The sequence below is a fragment of the Haliotis rubra genome, unplaced genomic scaffold (assembly GCF_003918875.1).
Source record: "Haliotis rubra isolate DU_JTF1 unplaced genomic scaffold, ASM391887v1 Scf1029, whole genome shotgun sequence".
NCBI lineage: Eukaryota > Metazoa > Mollusca > Gastropoda > Lepetellida > Haliotidae > Haliotis > Haliotis rubra.
Genome location: NW_025764925.1, coordinates 207,670 through 227,408, shown reverse-complemented (window position 1 = coordinate 227,408; position 19,739 = coordinate 207,670). Strand labels below are relative to the sequence as shown.

Below are 19,739 nucleotides of genomic sequence, written 5' to 3'. Positions count from 1 at the left end.
TATAAGCATGTATTTCTTCTACAATCATCATCATGCATAAAGTTAATTCATTGTAACCATGGCAGTTGGTTCATTCATATTATTTGTTTTTCTTTTTTATTCTTTTGCTGTAAAATGTAGGTTATTAAACATTATTATGAATGTACCAGTATTTATCTTCCCTGCAACTATTAACATACTATGTCATCTTTACTTCCATTCACCCAGCAAGTAACACAAGATCATCCCCACCTGGTTATGGTAGTGAAGAGGACACAGGTGAGGATACCTTAGATGTGCATCAAACACATTCGTTATTGCTGAGGATAAAGTTAGAGATGAAATAGAAAAAGACTGATTGACCATAAAGCAGACACCAATGATTATGATGCTTAATAACATTCCTGGAGTTACCTACAGGGACAGGGTGCCAGAAAATAACGTATCAATTTCTATCACAACATTAACAAGCTTTATACTCTGAACTGTGCACTGACTAAATTTCTTCTGCCTAATATGTAAGATATTCTATGTATGGAGTTAAATTTCATCAACTTTACAATATATTTTGATTCAGTTCCAGAAAGTAGCATTATTCATCTACCAGAAACTATGCAAGTTTCAAAGGCATTCTTTGAGAAAGAGGTAAGTGTTAAATAAGAATATATATAATATATATTATATTTATTTTATAATATTTTAGCCTCTGAAAGAAATTGACAGTAAGTGAGTCTCACATTGTCCACAGTTTAGATGATGCATTTATACAGAGAGTTCATTATTATTTCTCTAGGAGGACAATCTTGCCACGTATCTGCGGAATCTGATTCAGGGAAACTTCAGGTAAGAAAATGTAATGTAATGTGTCTAGCTTGTTCCTATATCCTTGTTCCATGTGTTTTTTACTAACTTAACTAAACCTAAGAAAGTTCTCAACAGCATGAATGTTAAATGGGTGTTAGAAAAATATAACCTTTATTATTGATGAAGTCAAAATAACTACTGTAAATGCAATTGCCATTCCTATATATAAGCCCCACAAAATAACTTCTGGTCCATGTTTCTTCAAAGAAAACATTATCAACAAATTGTATGTCCATGTAGATATTGCATAAATAATAACTCCAGTGTTAAATATGTATAGAAAAAATAGTAGTGTTATTGAATACCCGGTATACCTTTACCCATGCTTGTCACAAGAAGCGACTGACGGGATCGGGTGGTCAGGCTCGATGGCTTGGTAAATGGACATATGTCATTGTATCCTGGTTGGGCAGATCGACACTCATGTTGATGATCACTGAATTGTCTGGTCCAGACTTGAATATTTACAGACCACCAACATATGGCTAGAATATTGCTGAGTGCAGCATTAAACAACAAACAAACATTCAATGTACTCTCCTTACAGTGGCGACAGAGATGGGCAAGGAGAGAGGCACACAATGTTTCTGCAAAGATATCCGTATCAGGACGTGAAGGCAGGCTTTGCAGCAAGTTACATACCAGTAGAGGTAACTAAAGTAGTAAATGATACAGTGCTTAAATGATGATGTTTAGTTTAATGTTACACTTGAGAGCGTCCTTCATACCAATTTGGTACGTATTTGATGATATTGTAATAATGAAAAGACCCAAACAGACACCCACCCACCAATACTAACACTCACCTCCAACCATTAACAACCACACCCACACCCTCACCCACGACCACACCCATCCACTCAAACGCCCACACCCACCTCCATCCACAACCACACCCATGACCACACCCTCACCCACAATCACACCCATCCAGACCCATGCTCACACCCATGCCCATCCAGACCCATGCTCACACCCACACCAATCCAGACCCATGTTCACACCCATCCACAACCACACCCATGACCACACCCTCACCCATGCCCACACCCATCCAGACCCATGCCAACACCTACACCCATCTACAACCACACCCACACCCATCCAGACCCACACCCATCTAAACCCATGCCCACATCCACACCCATCCACTTCCACAACCTCACCCATCCAGACCCATGCCCACACCCTCACCCATCCACAACCACACCTACACCCATTTACAACCACACCCATCCAGAACTATGCCCACACCCATCCACAACTGCATCACACCCACACCCACATCCACACCAATGCCCACACCAATGCCTATACCAACACCCATCCACAACCACACCCATCCAGAGCCATGCCCACACCCATCCACAACCGCACCACACCACACCCATCCACACCTACACCCATCCAGACCCACACCCACACCCATCCACAACCATACCCACACCAATCCATAACCACACCCATCCAGACCCATGCCCACACCTAAACCCATCCAGACCCATGCCCACACCCATCCACACCTACACCCATCCAGACCCATGCCCACACCCATCCACACCTACACCCATCCAGACCCATGCCCACACCCATCCACAACCATACCCACACCTACACCCATCCACACCCATGCCCACACCTATCCACAACCACACCCATCCAGAGCCATGCCCACACCCATCCACAACAACACCCACATCCATGCCCACACCAACACCCATCCACATCCATCCAGAGCCATGCCCACACCCATCCAGACCCATGCCCACACCACACCCATCCACACCTACACCCATCCAGACCCATGCCCACACCCACCCACAACCATACCCACACCCATCCAGACCCATGCCCATGCCCACACCCATCCACAACCATACTCACACCCATCCACAACCACACCCATCCAGACCCATGCCCACACCAACACCCATCCACATCCACAACCACACCCATCCAGAGCCATGCCCACACCCATCCAGACCCATGCCCACACCTTCACCCATCCAGACCCATGCCCACACCTTCACCCATCCACAACCATATCCACACCCATTAAGACCCATGCTCACACCCACACTCACACCCATCCACAACCACACCAATCGAGACCAATTTCCCACACCCACACCAATCCACAATTTCACACCCACACCACCTCACACCCACACCCACACCCACAAATGAACATATACATGTTTCATGAGAATGTTTGAATGTTGAATCTGCAGCTCTATGGACACCTCCTGAAGTGGCTTGAAACCAACTTTACACGTCGTATCCCAAAAGACAAAAGGTTAGTTATTATCCAGTGACAACAACATACAGTAATCAGTATATAATGAATGTGCTTTGCTTGATCCTGTTCTCGGCAAGATGAGTTTCAATACACATCCTACTGTTGTTATGAATTGTCTTCATGAAAAATGTTAACTTCATCAATTTATATTTCATTAATTCATTAACTGATTCATTCATTAAAGTTAAACATGACATTAATGCAATTTGAAGACATGTACTATTACTATCAAGAACCTGTTTATTTCAGCTGCCCCTACACCAGCTCACTGACCACTGTCTTGGATGTGCACAATGTGGACGACAAACTCAAAGAACTGACTCTGCAGTATATGTGGTAATATATATTCACAATTTGTTTCTCTCATGTCAATTTTATAAAACAGTGGTGAGTGTGCACTTCTGAATGTATTTTTATGTAGCTACCTAATGCAAACATGGTATGTTGATTATGTCTTTCTGTTTCTTTTACAGTGCAACAACACACTACATTTTTTATGTAGCAGTGAAAGAGGCGTGCTTGTACCTCACTGAGAAATCCACAAAACTCAACTACATGGATGTCAATAGAGAGTGATCTGAAATGGAGTCTTATAATTCTAATTTTCAGAGATTTTTAACTATTATTATTAATCATGTGCATTTGACCAGAAGTGGGATAATGCCTTTAAAACCTACAGTTTATGGAATTTCAAGAAGTTTTCTTGGCTGATGATAGGAAATAGTATTTCAAACCTACAAGTAAATTATGAATGTACTGGTTCTATAATTCTAATTTTCAGAGATTTTTAACTATTATTATTAATCACGTTCATTTGACCAGAAGTGGGATTATGCCTTTCAAACCTACAGTTTATGGAATTTCAAGAAGCTTTCTTGGCTGATGATAGGAAATAGTATTTCAAACCTACAAGTAAATTATGAATGTACTGGTTCTATAATTCTAATTTTCAGAGATTTTTAACTATTATTATTAATCATGTGCATTTGACCAGAAGTGGGATAATGCCTTTAAAACCTACAGTTTATGGAATTTCAAGAAGTTTTCTTGGCTGATGATAGGAAATAGTATTTCAAACCTACAAGTAAATTATGAATGTACTGGTTCTATAATTCTAATTTTCAGAGATTTTTAACTATTATTATTAATCACGTTCATTTGACCAGAAGTGGGATTATGCCTTTCAAACCTACAGTTTATGGCATTTCAAACCTACAAGTAAATTATGAATGTACTGGGTCAATAATTCAAATTTTCAGAGATTTTTACTTATTATTATTAATCACGTGCCTTTGACCAGAAGTGGGATAATGCCTTTAAAACCTACAGTTTAAGGAATTTCAAGAATTTATCTAGGAGGATGATAGTAAATAGCATTTTAATCTTACAAGTAAATTATGAATGTACTGGGTCAATAATTCAATTTTTTTTAGATTTTTAACTATTATTATTAATCAGAGCATTTGACCAGAAGGGGGATAATGCCTTTAAAACCTACAGTTTAAGGAATTTCAAGAAGTTTTCTTGGCTGATGATAGAAATAGCATTTCAAACCTACAAGTAAATTATGAATGTACTGGGTCAATAATTCAAATTTTCAGAGATTTTTACTTATTATTATTAATCACGTGCCTTTGACCAGAAGTGGGATAATGCCTTTAAAACCTACAGTTTAAGGAATTTCAAGAATTTATCTAGGAGGATGATAGTAAATAGCATTTTAATCTTACAAGTAAATTATGAATGTACTGGTCAATAATTCAATTTTTTTAGATTTTTAACTATTATTATTAATCACGAGCATTTGACCAGAAGGGGGATAATGCCTTTAAAACCTACAGTTTAAGGAATTTCAAGAAGTTTTCTTGGCTGATGATAGGAAATAGCATTTCAAACCTACAAGTAAATTATGAATGTACTGGGTCAATAATTCAAATTTTCAGAGATTTTTACTTATTATTATTAATCACGTGCCTTTGACCAGAAGTGGGATAATGCCTTTAAAACCTACAGTTTAAGGAATTTCAAGAATTTATCTAGGAGGATGATAGTAAATAGCATTTTAATCTTACAAGTAAATTATGAATGTACTGGGTCAATAATTCAATTTTTTTTAGATTTTTAACTATTATTATTAATCACGAGCATTTGACCAGAAGGGGGATAATGCCTTTAAAACCTACAGTTTAAGGAATTTCAAGAAGTTTTCTTGGCTGATGATAGGAAATAGCATTTCAAACCTACAAGTAAATTATGAATGTACTGGGTCAATAATTCAAATTTTCAGAGATTTTTAACTATTATTATTAATCACATACATTTGACCAGAAGGGGGATAATGCCTTTAAAACCTACAGTTTAAAGAATTTCAAGATGTTATATGGTCTGATGATAGTAAATAGTATTTCAAACATACTAGCAAATTATTAATGTACTGGGTCAATAATTCAAATTTTTTGAGATTTTTACCTATTATTATTAATCACGTGCCTTTGACCAGAAGTGGGATAATGCCTTTAAAACCTACAGTTTAAGGAATTTCAAGAATTTATCTAGGAGGATGATAGTAAATAGCATTTTAAACTTACAAGCAAATTGTGATTATACTGGGTCAATAGTTTTCAAATTTTCAGTGATTTTTGACCATTATTATTAATCACATACATTTGACAAGAAGGGGGATAATGCCTTTAAAACCTACAGTTTAAGGAATTTCAAGATGTTATATGGTCTGATGATAGGAAATAGTATTTCAAACTTACTAGCAAATTATTAATGTACTGGGTCAATAATACAGATTTTCAGGGATTTTTAACTATTATTATTAATCACGTGCCTTTGACCAGAAGTGGGATAATGCCTTTAAAACCGCAGTTTATGGAATTTGAAGCTTTACCTTTGGACTGATGATATTAAATAGTATTTCAAACCTGTGAGCAAATTATGAATGTACTGGGTCAATAGTTCAAATTTTCAGAGATTTTTAACTATTATTATCAAACACGTGCCTTTGAGCAGAAGTAGGATAATGTCTTTAAACCTACAGTTTATACAATTTCAAAATGGTATCTTGGCTGATGATATTGAATAACATTTCAAACCTGTGAGCAAATTATGAATGTATTGGGTCAACAGTTGTTATTTTCAGAGACTTTTAACTGTTATCATGAATGACATGCCCTTTGCCCGAAGTGGGATAAAGCCTTTAAAACTTACGGTTTAGGGAATTTCAAGATTTCCTCTGAGCTTATAGTGGTAAATAAGAATTCCAACTTGTCAGCAAATTCTGAATGAAATAATAGTATAGCATTAATAATGAAAAAGTAATACCGATACTCACATGTCCTTAACCAAGCGTGGGAATATGCCTTAAAAATCTACAGTTGGATGTAATGTATGAAGGGTTGATTGTTAGCACACTATTAATGTATTAGTGATTTGCATGTAGTAACCTTTAGTATTTTGAGGGAAACAGTGATTGCTCAATGTTTGATTTGTGTCTAAACTGTGTGCTGTGCGTGATGCCCTTGAAGGGTGATAGTTATTTGACTCAAGCTGAATGGGTATGAGTGTGTCAACTGTTAGGTTCATGTTATATCTATCTGGTAAAGTTATTATGGCATTCTTATTCCTTGTTGTGACAATATCTGCTTGAGTAAAGTTGACTAAAACATTTCAGTTATCGAATCTAAAGATTCCTCTTGGTTGTTGATAGTATTTAGTCATATGTGAAACTTGTGAAACAGAGTCTACATGCAACAGGTCAATATTGCCAATGTTTAGAGAATTTTAAACTATTTTTTACTATTCATATGCCCTTAATTAGAGAAAGGAAAACAACTTTAAAAACTGATGATAGTAGATCATATTTCAGACATGCAGAAAGCAGACTATGAAAGCAAATAGGCCATTAATTAGTTCAACTTTAAGAGAGTTAACTTGATTTAATCCTGTATGCCTTTGACCAGGAGAGGAATAATGTCTCCTAAGTCTAATACTAATAGAATAATCTGACATTTAAAAATTGTGGGCTGAATCTTGAACAGGACAATATCTCATATTTTCAGAAAATCTGTACAATATTAGTATAATACATACAGATTCAACCAGAAGAGGGATAACACCATAAAATTACAATCAATGGAATCTTCTGATTTCATTTTGGCTGCTCATAGCAAATCACACTTCATATTAAGAGCACACTGGGCTGATCTACAGTACTAATTTTAAGAGATTTGTTTAATAGTATTACTTATATTCCCTCAACCAATAGCCTTTGAAGTGGAACAAGTTTAAAATCTATATTTTAATGGAATTTATTATTTTCTTTGGGGTTCTTATACTTCATACTTATGGGCAAAATCTAAAGGTAGTGGGGCAAAATTGCATGTTTTAATTTCCTTGACTACATTATCACCCAAATTCCCTAATCCAAAGCTGGCATAAATTGTTTTAGCTTGGTTGTTGTTTGTTGCTACACAATATTCTAGCTACATTATATCTTTAAATAACTGAGTTGTACCAGACAATCCAGTTATTGAGATCATAAGCATCCACACATGCAATCATTGAGACTTGATTCTAAACAATGACTAAGTCATTGAACCTGACAACCATATCCACATCAGGTAGCATTGGTTTCTGGGGAAAATTACACACAAAACAGTAAATATGAAGGCATCATTTACCTTAACAGTTTCATCTCAGTAACAATATGTCATCAAACTTCAGCCGCTTCGCCTTCTAACACAATGAGCAGATGACCCTTTCAAGAAAATTGTGAAGGGGGGACAACTCTAACCGCTAATTAGTTCAGCAAATATAATGTTATTGATGACAATGCATAGGATAACAAGTGCAAGCTGCTATGAAGGGCTCAGTGAATTTCCCATTTATATCAAGCTGACCAGGAAGGGGATTTTCAAAGGAACATTAAAGAAATGTTTTTGGATAATTTCTACACCATCATTTTTCTTCAAACTTATAACTATAGCCTTCTGAGATGGGGCACAAACTCTCCCACTTTTTTCATTCTGAAGTAATTATGCCTTGTATGTCTGGTGTCTGTTACAAACAGCTTCCATGTACACAATAATGATGAATGCTATAAATGATCATTACTTGCAAATCTGATATGATAATAGCAGTAATATTAACACAACATTACTTGGAGCCTAAACATGTTATAAAAAAAGGGAGCCACTAACTGCTTAGGGGGGCCATGTGAACTTTTGGGGATGAGAACTTTAACTGGACCTTTAACTCGTCATTATCAGCACAGTATTATGTTAGATGGTGTGTTACTGAATACACCCTACCATTATAAAAATAGATCACCACTTTTTTCACAGTGTCATGAATGTGTACATGAACCTGTATATTTTTCGAGTATTTCATAAGAAATATTCTCTGAAAAGTATGACCAAGCAACATACCAATCTCTTATATACTCTCACAAATAGCATAACACAAATAACTTAGAAGTCTTAAATCCCCAAAACAAACTTGAATTGTTATACTTACATACCCATCAAAATGGATGTAACATCATTAAAAAATAATTATGACATAATTTAATTTTCTTTTATTCCCTGTCCTTACTTTAAAAGAAATTATTTACTGTATAATACATACAACACTGTGCAAAAATGGCCAGGCTTGCCGATATTTAGATACAACTTACTATATTTTTAGAAATATTAGCATAATTATTAAACTATAAAATCAAAATCCAATACCATTCACATCATATATTTTCTGGTTCTATTTGTGGGCATACACATATTGTTAAAAGGAATAATTAGCTATATTTTAAAATATCATTAGATATTGCAAGAAAGTCATATTTCAAGTTGAGCAGTAATCATTTCTGGGAATGAATGAATCATTATGAATACAAAATGAATGAAAAACACCTGACACCTAAATTTAGCATCCACAACCAGGAACATTAATTGGTCGCTCACTTATTTTAAGCTAGTAGAGTAATTACAGTAAAGCGCATGAAAATGAATTCTATTTCGTTTCAGTTTCACGTTTCTACATTTTTTGCGCTGCTATATTTAGCTATTATGGCGGACATCGACTATGGAGCGCTGCCATTGGCATTTTTTGCAATCAGTAACTAAAATAAAGGACACGAGTAGTGCAGCTGATTTTGATCTTAATAATTGTTTGTCGATTAAATACATAGTTGACAGTAAGACGTATAATTCTCCATATTAGTTATCCCAGTTCTGGTCGCAACAGACGTCTATATTAGACTTCCGTTTTACTTGCAAGACTTTTGGGCCAAAATTTGTCACGTGCAGCGTCAGACTTCTATGATGAAATATGGAAGTTTTGATTTGAACGTCACTTACAAGGCGTAGATTTACTTCGATACTGATGGGCTCAAATCTAAACTCATTAAGATAATGATTTTACGCCTAAAGCTGTCAAAGCAATTCATAAAAATGTGAAAAATTGCTGAAGATTGCTCACTTTTACAGACGACGTTTCCTTTTCCGCGGCATCTTTGCTCTTGCAATCGAAACTTCTCGGGTCATTACGGCAAGTGCGGAATTTCGGTCACGAAAAGAGGCGAGGATAGTTGCGAATGTTCTGACTGAAGCATCACATGGCAAACGCTGCGCCTCAACTACGTAAATCTACAGACCGGTCCTAGTCACCGGCCTTCACGTTAGAACACGCGCAAACAGCTAAAAGTAAGATAAGATAAGATAAACTTTATTGTCCCGCAAGGGAATTTGTCTTGCATTCAAGGAGCCAATGCAATCAAAATAACAACAAATAACTTAAAGTATATATACACAATGCCAAGCTAATCAGAATATAATGTTGAATCATAGTGAGTGAGTGAGTTTAGTTTTACGTCGCACTCAGCAATATCCAAGCTACACGGCGGCAGTCTGTAAATAGTCGAGTCTGGACCAAACAATCAAGTGATCAACAGCATGAGCATCGATCTGCGCAAGTGTTGAATCATAACATAATCAAAGTTCATGATATAATAAATTCGATTTCTTACATAAGTATTGTTTGAAGTGGGGTTTAGAAGTTGATTTAGACAAATCAAATATAATAGTGTTTTGAAATGGTGGGCCAGGGTGTTTAAAGAGCGTGGAGAAGTGGTTTTACTCGAGTAAAGAGGTTAAAATAGTTACTTATTACAAATATCATGGTATTGTATTTTCTTCAAGATTAGTTTGGTCCAAGGCTGGTGAAACTCTTTCAGTTCAAGCTAGGAAGGCTTTGTTCACAGTTTATAAGTTAATCAAATTTTATGATTCACTCCCATTTGGTGTAGTTCAGAAAATACTTGATACCAAAATAATGCCAATAATATTATATGGTTCGGAAATATTGGGTTTCACTTATTGAGGGGACATTGAGTTAAAGTTTATTCTTTAAAAGGTGCTTGAATATTTCTAAATTTACTCCTACTCGTGTTGTATTGGGCGATGTTGGGAGATATCCAGTTTGTGTAAGTTATTTCAGTCGCTGTGTCGGGTATTGGTGTAGGCTTCTTTGCATCAAACTTTAATTAAGCATTAACGAGCAATTAAACGTTCATTAACTAATGTGTCATTAAATTCTGTTGTACAAACGTTTTAATGGCGTCGTGTTGTCATTAGCGCGTCATTAACTTAATGAAGGTCCTGGGGTATCATTAGAGCGTCATTAACACAAACATGGCTGCCAACATATTGTTTGAGCGCTTAGGACGCAAAAGGAAAGACCGTGTTTTCAGACAACGAACTCAGCACCTCGAATCAATGACCGAAGAGGAAGTTCGAGCACGCTATCGTTTTGGGAAGCCGAGCATCCGATATATCTGCGATCTCGTTAGAGATGAATTACAGCCACAATCTGCAAGATCTCACGCACTGAGTGTTGAACTACAGGTGAATGTTTCATAATTATTACATCGTTATTAATATCTCAGAAACGTTAATTTGGTTCAAAAACATCATACTGTTCATAGCGTCATACCCCAGCCTCCATGGACAACCCAGTTTTGCGTATAATTGCACACTACCGTGCGTGCTGGTACAGACACATCTGTTAACATATTACCCAGTATATAAAGAAACTAACCTTGTGAATATAATTCACGACTGGAATGGTCAAGCGGTGTGTGACAGCCAAGGTGCGTTAGTGTTAGGATAAATTATGAACATATACCATCGTAAGACCAGCGCATTTCATATAAATGTACATGTCTTTCCGGCATTATAATAAAGAAAATACGTTTCGAACAAGACACCATTTAGAATGATGATCGAAGTAAGCGTCTTAAAACAACATTATGATGATAAGCTTTCAGCATTTGCTTTTTAAGGCCGAGCTCAGCACTTTTCTAGCTATTTCGCAGTGGTTGCTATATGCACTTGGTGCAGTGATTCCACATATTTATTCTAAAATTGATCGTTTTGTGTATTTGATTTGGTAAATTTACTAACGTAGAGGCGAGATGGCCAGGCAGCACGCATGACAGCCACGTGTTCAAGATGAGCAATGTGCGGCAACACCTTGAAACTCTTCATACCACTCTACAGGATGGTGTTATTCTCGGTGACAGTGGATACGCATGTCGTCCGTATTAGATGACGCCGTATCTAAAGCCATCTACTCCCGAGCAAGAGCGCTTCAACTCTTCACATAAACGAACACGGTCAACTATAGAACGGGCATTTGGGTGGCTCAAGAGGCGTTTCCATGTTCTCCACGGAGAAATCAGGATGTGCCCAGAGAGAGCTTGCACCATCATTGGTTAGTATACTTACTACAGACAAAGTTTTAAAATAAAGTGAATTAAGAAATTAAATACTGATAAAATATTTGGTTTTAAACCCTATTAACAGGCCTAGACAGCTAACACGGTGCAGCTTTAAGAAGAATCTCATTATATTTGACAGGTGCTTGTGTCGTGTTGCACAATCTTGCGATAATTCTTCGTGAACCCATGCTGGATGTTGATGCAGAGGACGACAGTACAATAGAAGGGCAATACACAGGTCCTGAAGATGGTCGAAGCATCCGTGATTACATCACAAGACACTATTTCACTCACTGAAATGTTCAATCTGCCCAAACTGTAATATTACTCTGGAGAATGGAGCGTGACTTTATGTTCTATCTGAATAGTATTTTGGTGATGGTGATAACATAGTATCCTTTAAGAACATCCGACAATCTATATTAGTAAAGTTCAACTGACAAGATACGATGTAGTTTTCTTACTGCAAAATAGAGAACACAGTGTAGCAAACTATGGAAATAACTGTTGAAGGAACTGTTTTAATATTTCAAACATGAACTTGTCTTTTTCAGTTATCGCTCATCATGTAATCCAGCTCCATTCTGAGCTTCTTGTTCATAGTAGGTTGCCTGCTGCATAATTTTCTTTTTCTGCTCAACCAAGACCTCATACTGAAGTTGGGTGAGGTCATCCGCTCTGATCTTCCTTTTGCGGGGGACATGCCTGGAAGTATCCGCGGTCGGGATCATAGGCCTGAAGTTAAAGAAAATTGTTTTGCATCATTGAATATAAGGAACATTCAAGTCCCCGTATGTATGCGCTGAGTCTCTCCGCTGTGTATGGTTACGTTAAATGCCACTGTTGTCAAATTAAACGGAATGTAAATGTAGGAAACTGCTGTAATTAATAAAATTTCCAATTACGACATACTCTTCCATGGTTTTTCTTTCGTCAGGTGTAGGTGTTTCCCTTGGCTGTGAGCTGGAACAGCTGGGCACAGCGGCTTCCTGACTAGGGACATCTTCAAGAGCATGTGCCAGGAGATTTAGGGTTGAAGGGGAGCCGATTATTTCTGCGACCGCAGTATCTGTATATAAAGAAAGCTAATTGCTCACTTGACTACAGTACTCCCCATTGTGACGATAACTAGTACATACAATATGAAAATAGGCGAGAGGTATACGCAAACCAACAGTTAAGGGACACAACTCTGTTGTGCTAAACTCACGGCATTTGTCATTCGGATTTTGTTCTTGCGAAAATTATCTATAAAGAAAGGTAACAAATTTCATTGTGTTCGGAGTAACATATCATAACTATTTTCAAAGATATAGTTATCCCAAATCATGACAAGCGATGAAATCTTGTACGAAAAAAAACCCACCGAATCTTCCGTCCCAACAGGCCAAATATTTATGATTGTGCAAATGTGTTATGTTCTTTTGAGTTTGGTACCGGAGTTGTTATAACTGGCCTCATAACAAAATGAAATTATTTAATTTATAAACTTATGATACGCTACTTGTGATAAAGTTGATGGCATGATTTTTTCAAAATCTTAAACCATCAAGGTAAGCAGCAACACCATTGCTGTTGTGATACATTGTTTCTGGTTATTTTCGCTGTCTTCTTGAGGAACTCTCAAACAGATATGAAAGTGTTACAGAAAACTTTTATTTGAAGATGAAGAATGTTAATGATCTCAGGGAGATTTGAACTTAGCGTAGATAGACACAACATGAACTGTATATTATGGTTTCGATTAGGGTAATGAGAGTTACCCCCCTTTCCGTTTCACAATGGCCGCCGTTCGGAGAATGATTGAGTGATGACTTAAATTGTAACAGTGCAGTTTTATCACAAGAGGCAGTTTTACTGACTGAGGAGTAACAGAAGGTCGGTTGGTGTTCGTTGTTTGTTTTTTAACTTATCTTGATAAATGATCATCAAATACTTGCAGTATTCCATTGCCGATCGCCATGCTCAATTATTTTTACAAGATCATATATTTGCTGTATGATGAAAGGTAGTGTTAACACTTACAATATAATGATACTTTATTGAATTAATGCGACATACCCATTGGCGTGACTCAATCATAGGATTCGATCCCCGTGAGTCCAGTGAAACTGGGACAATCTTTATAAATATCCACTATCTTCTTACTCGTCGTTGGTAATGGGTCAATACAGGGTCCTCCCCCGGTCTTCCTCATCTCCAGCTGTCTTGAACTGTATTCTTTTTTGGCCGTCTGGTGCATATTTGTCCATTTTGTTTTGATTTCCTTTGTTGTTCTCTGGCAGACTCCGAGGGGGTTAACCCCCTTGATGCCACAGGGACATATATGTCCTTCCCCTCCAACCCTCAATTTCAAGTCCAATAAAAATCAAAATATCCCACGCACACAAATACACTTCACAGTTTCGAATTCTGCGGGAAATTTCCTGTTTCTTGATACCATCCACTATTATTTTAGACCAAGCTCAAGTGCTCAAAATGACCTTTCAAAATAGGCTTCATCGAAAATGTCGCCATTTTTGGACAATACGAAATCGCGATTCACAGCGTTATTTGCTGTATGTTTTGAAATGTGAAAATCAGATAATTACTGGGAGTATTGAATTTAAAAAATAACATATTAATGAATACTGATATCACTTTTACATGAAATCGCTAATGATGATTCTGAAACGTTGCCGATGCATCTAGAATCGGTTGGGATGTTTTCGAAAATACACTTACACGAACGCCGTAGAGCGCTTTCCGCCATATTGGATAGTGTTTACAAAATCACGTTTCGCGAAGACCGGTATTGAGACGCCTATTACATCACGTAGATCTATATTTCATATTCAGCTTCGAAAAATGCATCACTGAATTCCCCATATATTTTAGAATCAAATTGCAACTGGTCTTTGTCACCATTACCAACTGTCTAGATAAAATGAGACGAAACATATTGGGTGTGAAAACGAACACTGTGCTCGAAAGACTGCGCTGGTTCGAAATGTAAACAAAGACAAATTCCGATTTTACACTGCGTAGCATTTTCTGAAATTTTCCAACATTCATCCGTCTATTCATTGCTTGCAATGGCTCAATACCTTTGGAATATGCATGGAAAGAGTATCGTAGTAAGAAATAGGAAATTATAAATAGATACAATGCAATGATTTGATAATTCATAAGAAATTGTCAAAGTTTCCGTGCAGCTTAACGCCATGACTGACGCAAAATCAACCAGAACGACAACTGTAATTATCAGCATTTCTGGCTTCTTCTCTTACTTACAGTGAAAACGATTGAAACATATAACAATACACAAATAGTCAGAATCATTCTGATTACTTACATGTCATATTTATGTACAAACGATCACTGAATCAATGGAAGGGTCCTCGCAAAATCCCGTGTACCCTTGTCAGCAAAACCGCCATTTTGTAAGAAATAGGTCATCGGTAGTGATGTCATACGTCAACATTGTTGTACATATTAGGCAATTTCTTTGAGGTGAATGACCCGTGAAGATCCGGGGTAGAATAGGTCTTCAGCAACCCATGTGCTTGCCATAAAAAGGCGACTATCTTGTCGTGAGAGGCGACTAACGGGATCGGGTGGTCAGTTTCGCTGACTTGGATGACACATGTCATCGGTTCCCGATTGCGCAGATCGATGCTCATGCTGTTGATCACTGGATTGTCTGGTCCAGACTCGATTATTTACAGACCGCCGCCATATAGCTGGAATATTGCTGAGTGCGGCGTAAAACTAAACTCACTCATTCTTTGAGGTGAAGGTCGGTTGAACAAGAGTAAACACAATCGCCCAATCCTTCCGAATACACTGTCAGTATTATGATGTATATTTCGCGGATAGTTCAGATACGTTTTCATGAAACTGACCTCAGTATCTACATTTAGCCTTGTCCAATATCATATCATACGTGCATGGGTTTCCCCGGTTTACGGTGTTTTATTCTTTGAAAGTTTTTGATTGTTTGAATAATATTTAAATAAAAAATTGACACATTTAGTGCAGTACACCATATTCTAAACCTTTACACAAGTGTTAGAAGATCAAACGTAGCCATAACTGCAATTACTTTAGTTCCTATGATGTACAATATTCAATGCAATGAACTAATATTGAAGTTTCACATGAACAGGTTAATGAACGGCGATTTGATTAAACCTTATAAGTGAAACTGATAATATTTAATGAAAATGATTTTTGTATGTTATGAAATGTATATGCACACACATTTAAAGGAATTGTCTTGTTCATTGCACATTTTTGTGTCGTTTGATAGAGAAAACAATTATGTATATTGATTGGCCAGGTGCGCGTTTGTCGGAATCGTTTTATGATTCACTATCATTGTTTTCGATAATATAATCAATTCACATTCGATTTGAAAATATTATGATGACAGGATATCAAACTCAAACTATATTTATACGAAAATTGTTTAAAAATATATAAACCATGTCATGTCTTAATTTGGACAAATCTTGCATCCATATTCTAATATATAGTACGTACAAGTTCCATATATAAAAAGCTATCTTTTTTGCATCTTCCATTGCATACTTATGAAGAGAAATAGCTACATAATCATAAATAAATAATATTCTTATCCCAAACAAAATATTCGGGTGTTGTGAAATGTTATTTTTCATTTACGTTAAATTGATGCCAAACAGGTGGACGTGTTGCTCATGATAAGATACACAGTCAAACTGTCGAATTGTTGATATATTCAGGACACTATTTAAATGGAAAAACCAGTCATTTTATGTTTTGTCTAAACAGTGTTAATTCTGACAAAGAAGCCGAGACCTTTCACACAATTAATGGAAATTAGGTGGGATATATACTAATCAGCATACCGATGTCGTCTTTTTCCGACGTCGCAAAATGCATAGAACAAGCAATGACGTCAACTAAAATGTTGTATTATTTTCAGCAATTTCATTACATTTGAAGATATGGCTAGTATTCTAATAACTATGCAAAATTAGTCAAAATACATCTACACAAACAGGAGAATATGGGAATCTAAGAACTAACTTATATATCGGATAGGGCCATCCAAATCGCTATTACGTGCTTTCACATGTAGTACGTTGTCATCTTTTCTTATAAATTGTGAAACTACCAGAGCGTATCCGCTCACATTGGGGAACTTTGAATTGGAATAGTTTGGTTCACCGTGAACAAAATATAACGAAGATATAGCGTCCGTATCCATAAAACTGACTGAGTTTAGTTTTACGCCGCTTTTAGCAATATTCCAGCAATATCACGGCGGGGGACACCAGAAATGGGCTTAACACATTGTGCCCATGTGGGGAATCGAACCCGGGCCTTCGGAGTGACGAGCCAACGCTTTAACCACTAGGCTACCCCACCGCCCCCCGTATCCATAACAAATACTCTCCATGTGATCTGAGTTACATTGACCTAGTGTTACGCATAACGGAGTTATGCCCCCTTATCATTATACGTGTATGACCTCTCTGTCGTCGTTTGACGTCGTAGAAGAAAATCCATTTTTGACATTTATTGCGAGTCATTTTTAATGTTGAGCGTATAATGTTATGCATAAGCGCATAAATCCAATTCATATACACTTATGTCGTTCAGATATCAGGCTGTATTTTCTTCGCTCACACTTTCCGAAAAGATGCCAAAATAAAAAAATCGTAGCACAGTGCTTTTATCGGTGCGCGATAAAAAGCGGAGAAATTTACTGTTTTTTAACGCATAACAAAACTTTGGACAACATTTAGCAAGGTCTATTTCTCAAACCGCAGAGGGAGTTGCACTTATATTTATACCAACGGATAGGAAATTTAGTATTCTACATTCCTGTGTAATTTTATAGCCGTACGTAGATCCAGGACCACGCGAGCGCAATTCTCGCACAACGTTCACTTTTCAAAGCGTATGAAAATGTGCGCCTGAAAAAAACACTCGGCAGCCATGGGGTTAATTTTTTGCTGTGATGTCTGCCCAGGGTACCATTCCACTAACCGATCTTATTTAAGATCAATCTTAGCAAGTTACGCCAATTTTACAATCGTCTTAGCTAAAAGTTACACCCGTTCCACTAACCGATCTTAGGCCGATCCCAATCTTACGATCCGATCCAAGCTTAGATTGAGACTCTTTCGTGCGAGCGATAGAGGAATGCGAGGCACGAGTTATTTCCCTTTGCATAGACTATCAAATGATGGAAGTAGTTTACGAACCAACTGAGTGAGTGAGTGATTTAGATTTACGCCGCACTCAGCAATAGTCAAGCTATATCGCGGCGGTCTGTAAATAATCTAGCTAAGATGCATAGCGTTCACAAACATGAGTGTTCATGTTAACTAGTGAACGCTATGTATCTTAGCTTTAAATAATCGAGTCTGGACCAGACGATCCAGTGATCAACAGCATGAGCATCGATCTGCGCAGTTGGGAACCGATGACATGTGTCAACCAAGTCAGCGAGCCTGATCACCCGATCCCGTTAGTGGCCTCTAAAGACAAGCATTGGTTATTGAAGTTCAATATTCTAATCATGGCCTTCATGGGTATTTTTCCAACCAAGTGTAAACGTGGAGAAAAAACCAAGAGCAAAATATTAGGGTAGTGAGCACCTTGGTTTCAGGTCACAAGTGCATGTGAACACTGGGTATCAGGCATAATATAATAATAATAATAAATGCATATTTATAGTACGCCTATTCCACATCCTTGGGCATGCTCAAAGCCCTATCTACAGATACTTTACACGAGAGTATTTACAGCCGAGATTATAAGTAATATACTGAGAACAGGTTTTAAGTCTGGACTTGAAAAATGTCAATTGTGTCAGAGCTTTTAATATGTGCCTGAACCTTGTCAATCAGAATAAACAAGGCGTGACGAGGCATCCTCTATAACGTATGTAGAATCTGTCAGTGGTCTTGAATAACATGCCTTTAGAATTCCCCACCAAATAAGCGCACATGAAATCAAACATATTTGTATCTTTTTGTTTTAGAACATTGTTCACTTCACAGCTGTCCCTATTCTTAACCATGACATTGCAATATTGTTGTACAAATGTGTTACACCGACTCGCTCGGTTGTGTTCCCATGACGACAGTGGTCAGACTGGCCTGACATTTGTAAGGCTTCAGTGCAGTGTTTGTTTACACCACAGAAATATACAAATTCATTTCATGGGGGATTTTAAGGGACGCTAACGGTGCAATGCTCGCTCTTATTTTTCACATAGAATAGGAAAGCCACCATTTTGGTTTCTCTACGATTGATTTTAGCTATCCTAAGCTGGTCATGAGCAACTTAGACTTTGGATTTTAACTTAACGATTGACTTGGGTAAGATTAGTTAGTGGAACGGTATGCCGATCGTAACGTCACGCTAAGATTGGGATATTAGGGGTTTACGATTGGCATAGGGCTAAGATCGGTTAGTGGAACAGCACCCAGATTGCTTTTTTCCTTTCGTGGGTAACTGTGCTGCATAGCTTGCTGTTTAATATTGAGATATGTTTCTCAACAAGCTCCGCCAGCAACTGAACTTCAGAGCTGTCGAAATTTTTGTTTCTGTTTTAGTCGGTAACGATGCCATTTTGACAGACGACAGGAAGCAACGCGCACTTGTTTACGTTAGGGAATTGTGGGAAATATTTAGGGGAATCCCCGAAAGTAATGACCACATTAACATTAGGACGTCATTAGTTAATGATACACTAATAAGTGTTTGATACAACCGTTTTTAATGTTGCCATTAACTAATGATACATTAAGGAATTAATGTATCATTAGGGTTTAA

The 19,739-nt window shown here is 37.3% G+C and overlaps 1 protein-coding gene across 1 annotated transcript; it reads left to right on the top strand.

The window, feature by feature from the left end:
* Positions 1-578: 578 nt before the first annotated feature.
* LOC124271785 lies at positions 579-3,731 on the top strand. The gene is made up of 6 exons (XM_046706940.1): positions 579-624; positions 773-822; positions 1,391-1,493; positions 3,075-3,139; positions 3,392-3,478; positions 3,616-3,731. The coding sequence occupies exons 1-6, from the start codon at positions 592-594 to the stop codon at positions 3,716-3,718; spliced, it is 441 nt and encodes a 146-aa protein (XP_046562896.1). The 5' UTR covers positions 579-591; the 3' UTR covers positions 3,719-3,731.
* Positions 3,732-19,739: the final 16,008 nt, after the last annotated feature.

What these genes read in the sequence shown, in the direction of transcription:
- LOC124271785 (XM_046706940.1), top strand. Translation starts at nt 592, where the DNA reads ATGCAAGTTTCAAAGGCATTCTTTGAGAAAGAG. An exon ending in CAAGTTACATACCAGTAGAG is followed by an intron (nt 1,494 to 3,074) that starts GTAACTAAAGTA and finishes TTGAATCTGCAG; the next exon opens with CTCTATGGACACCTCCTGAA. An exon ending in CTGACTCTGCAGTATATGTG is followed by an intron (nt 3,479 to 3,615) that starts GTAATATATATT and finishes TTTCTTTTACAG; the next exon opens with TGCAACAACACACTACATTT.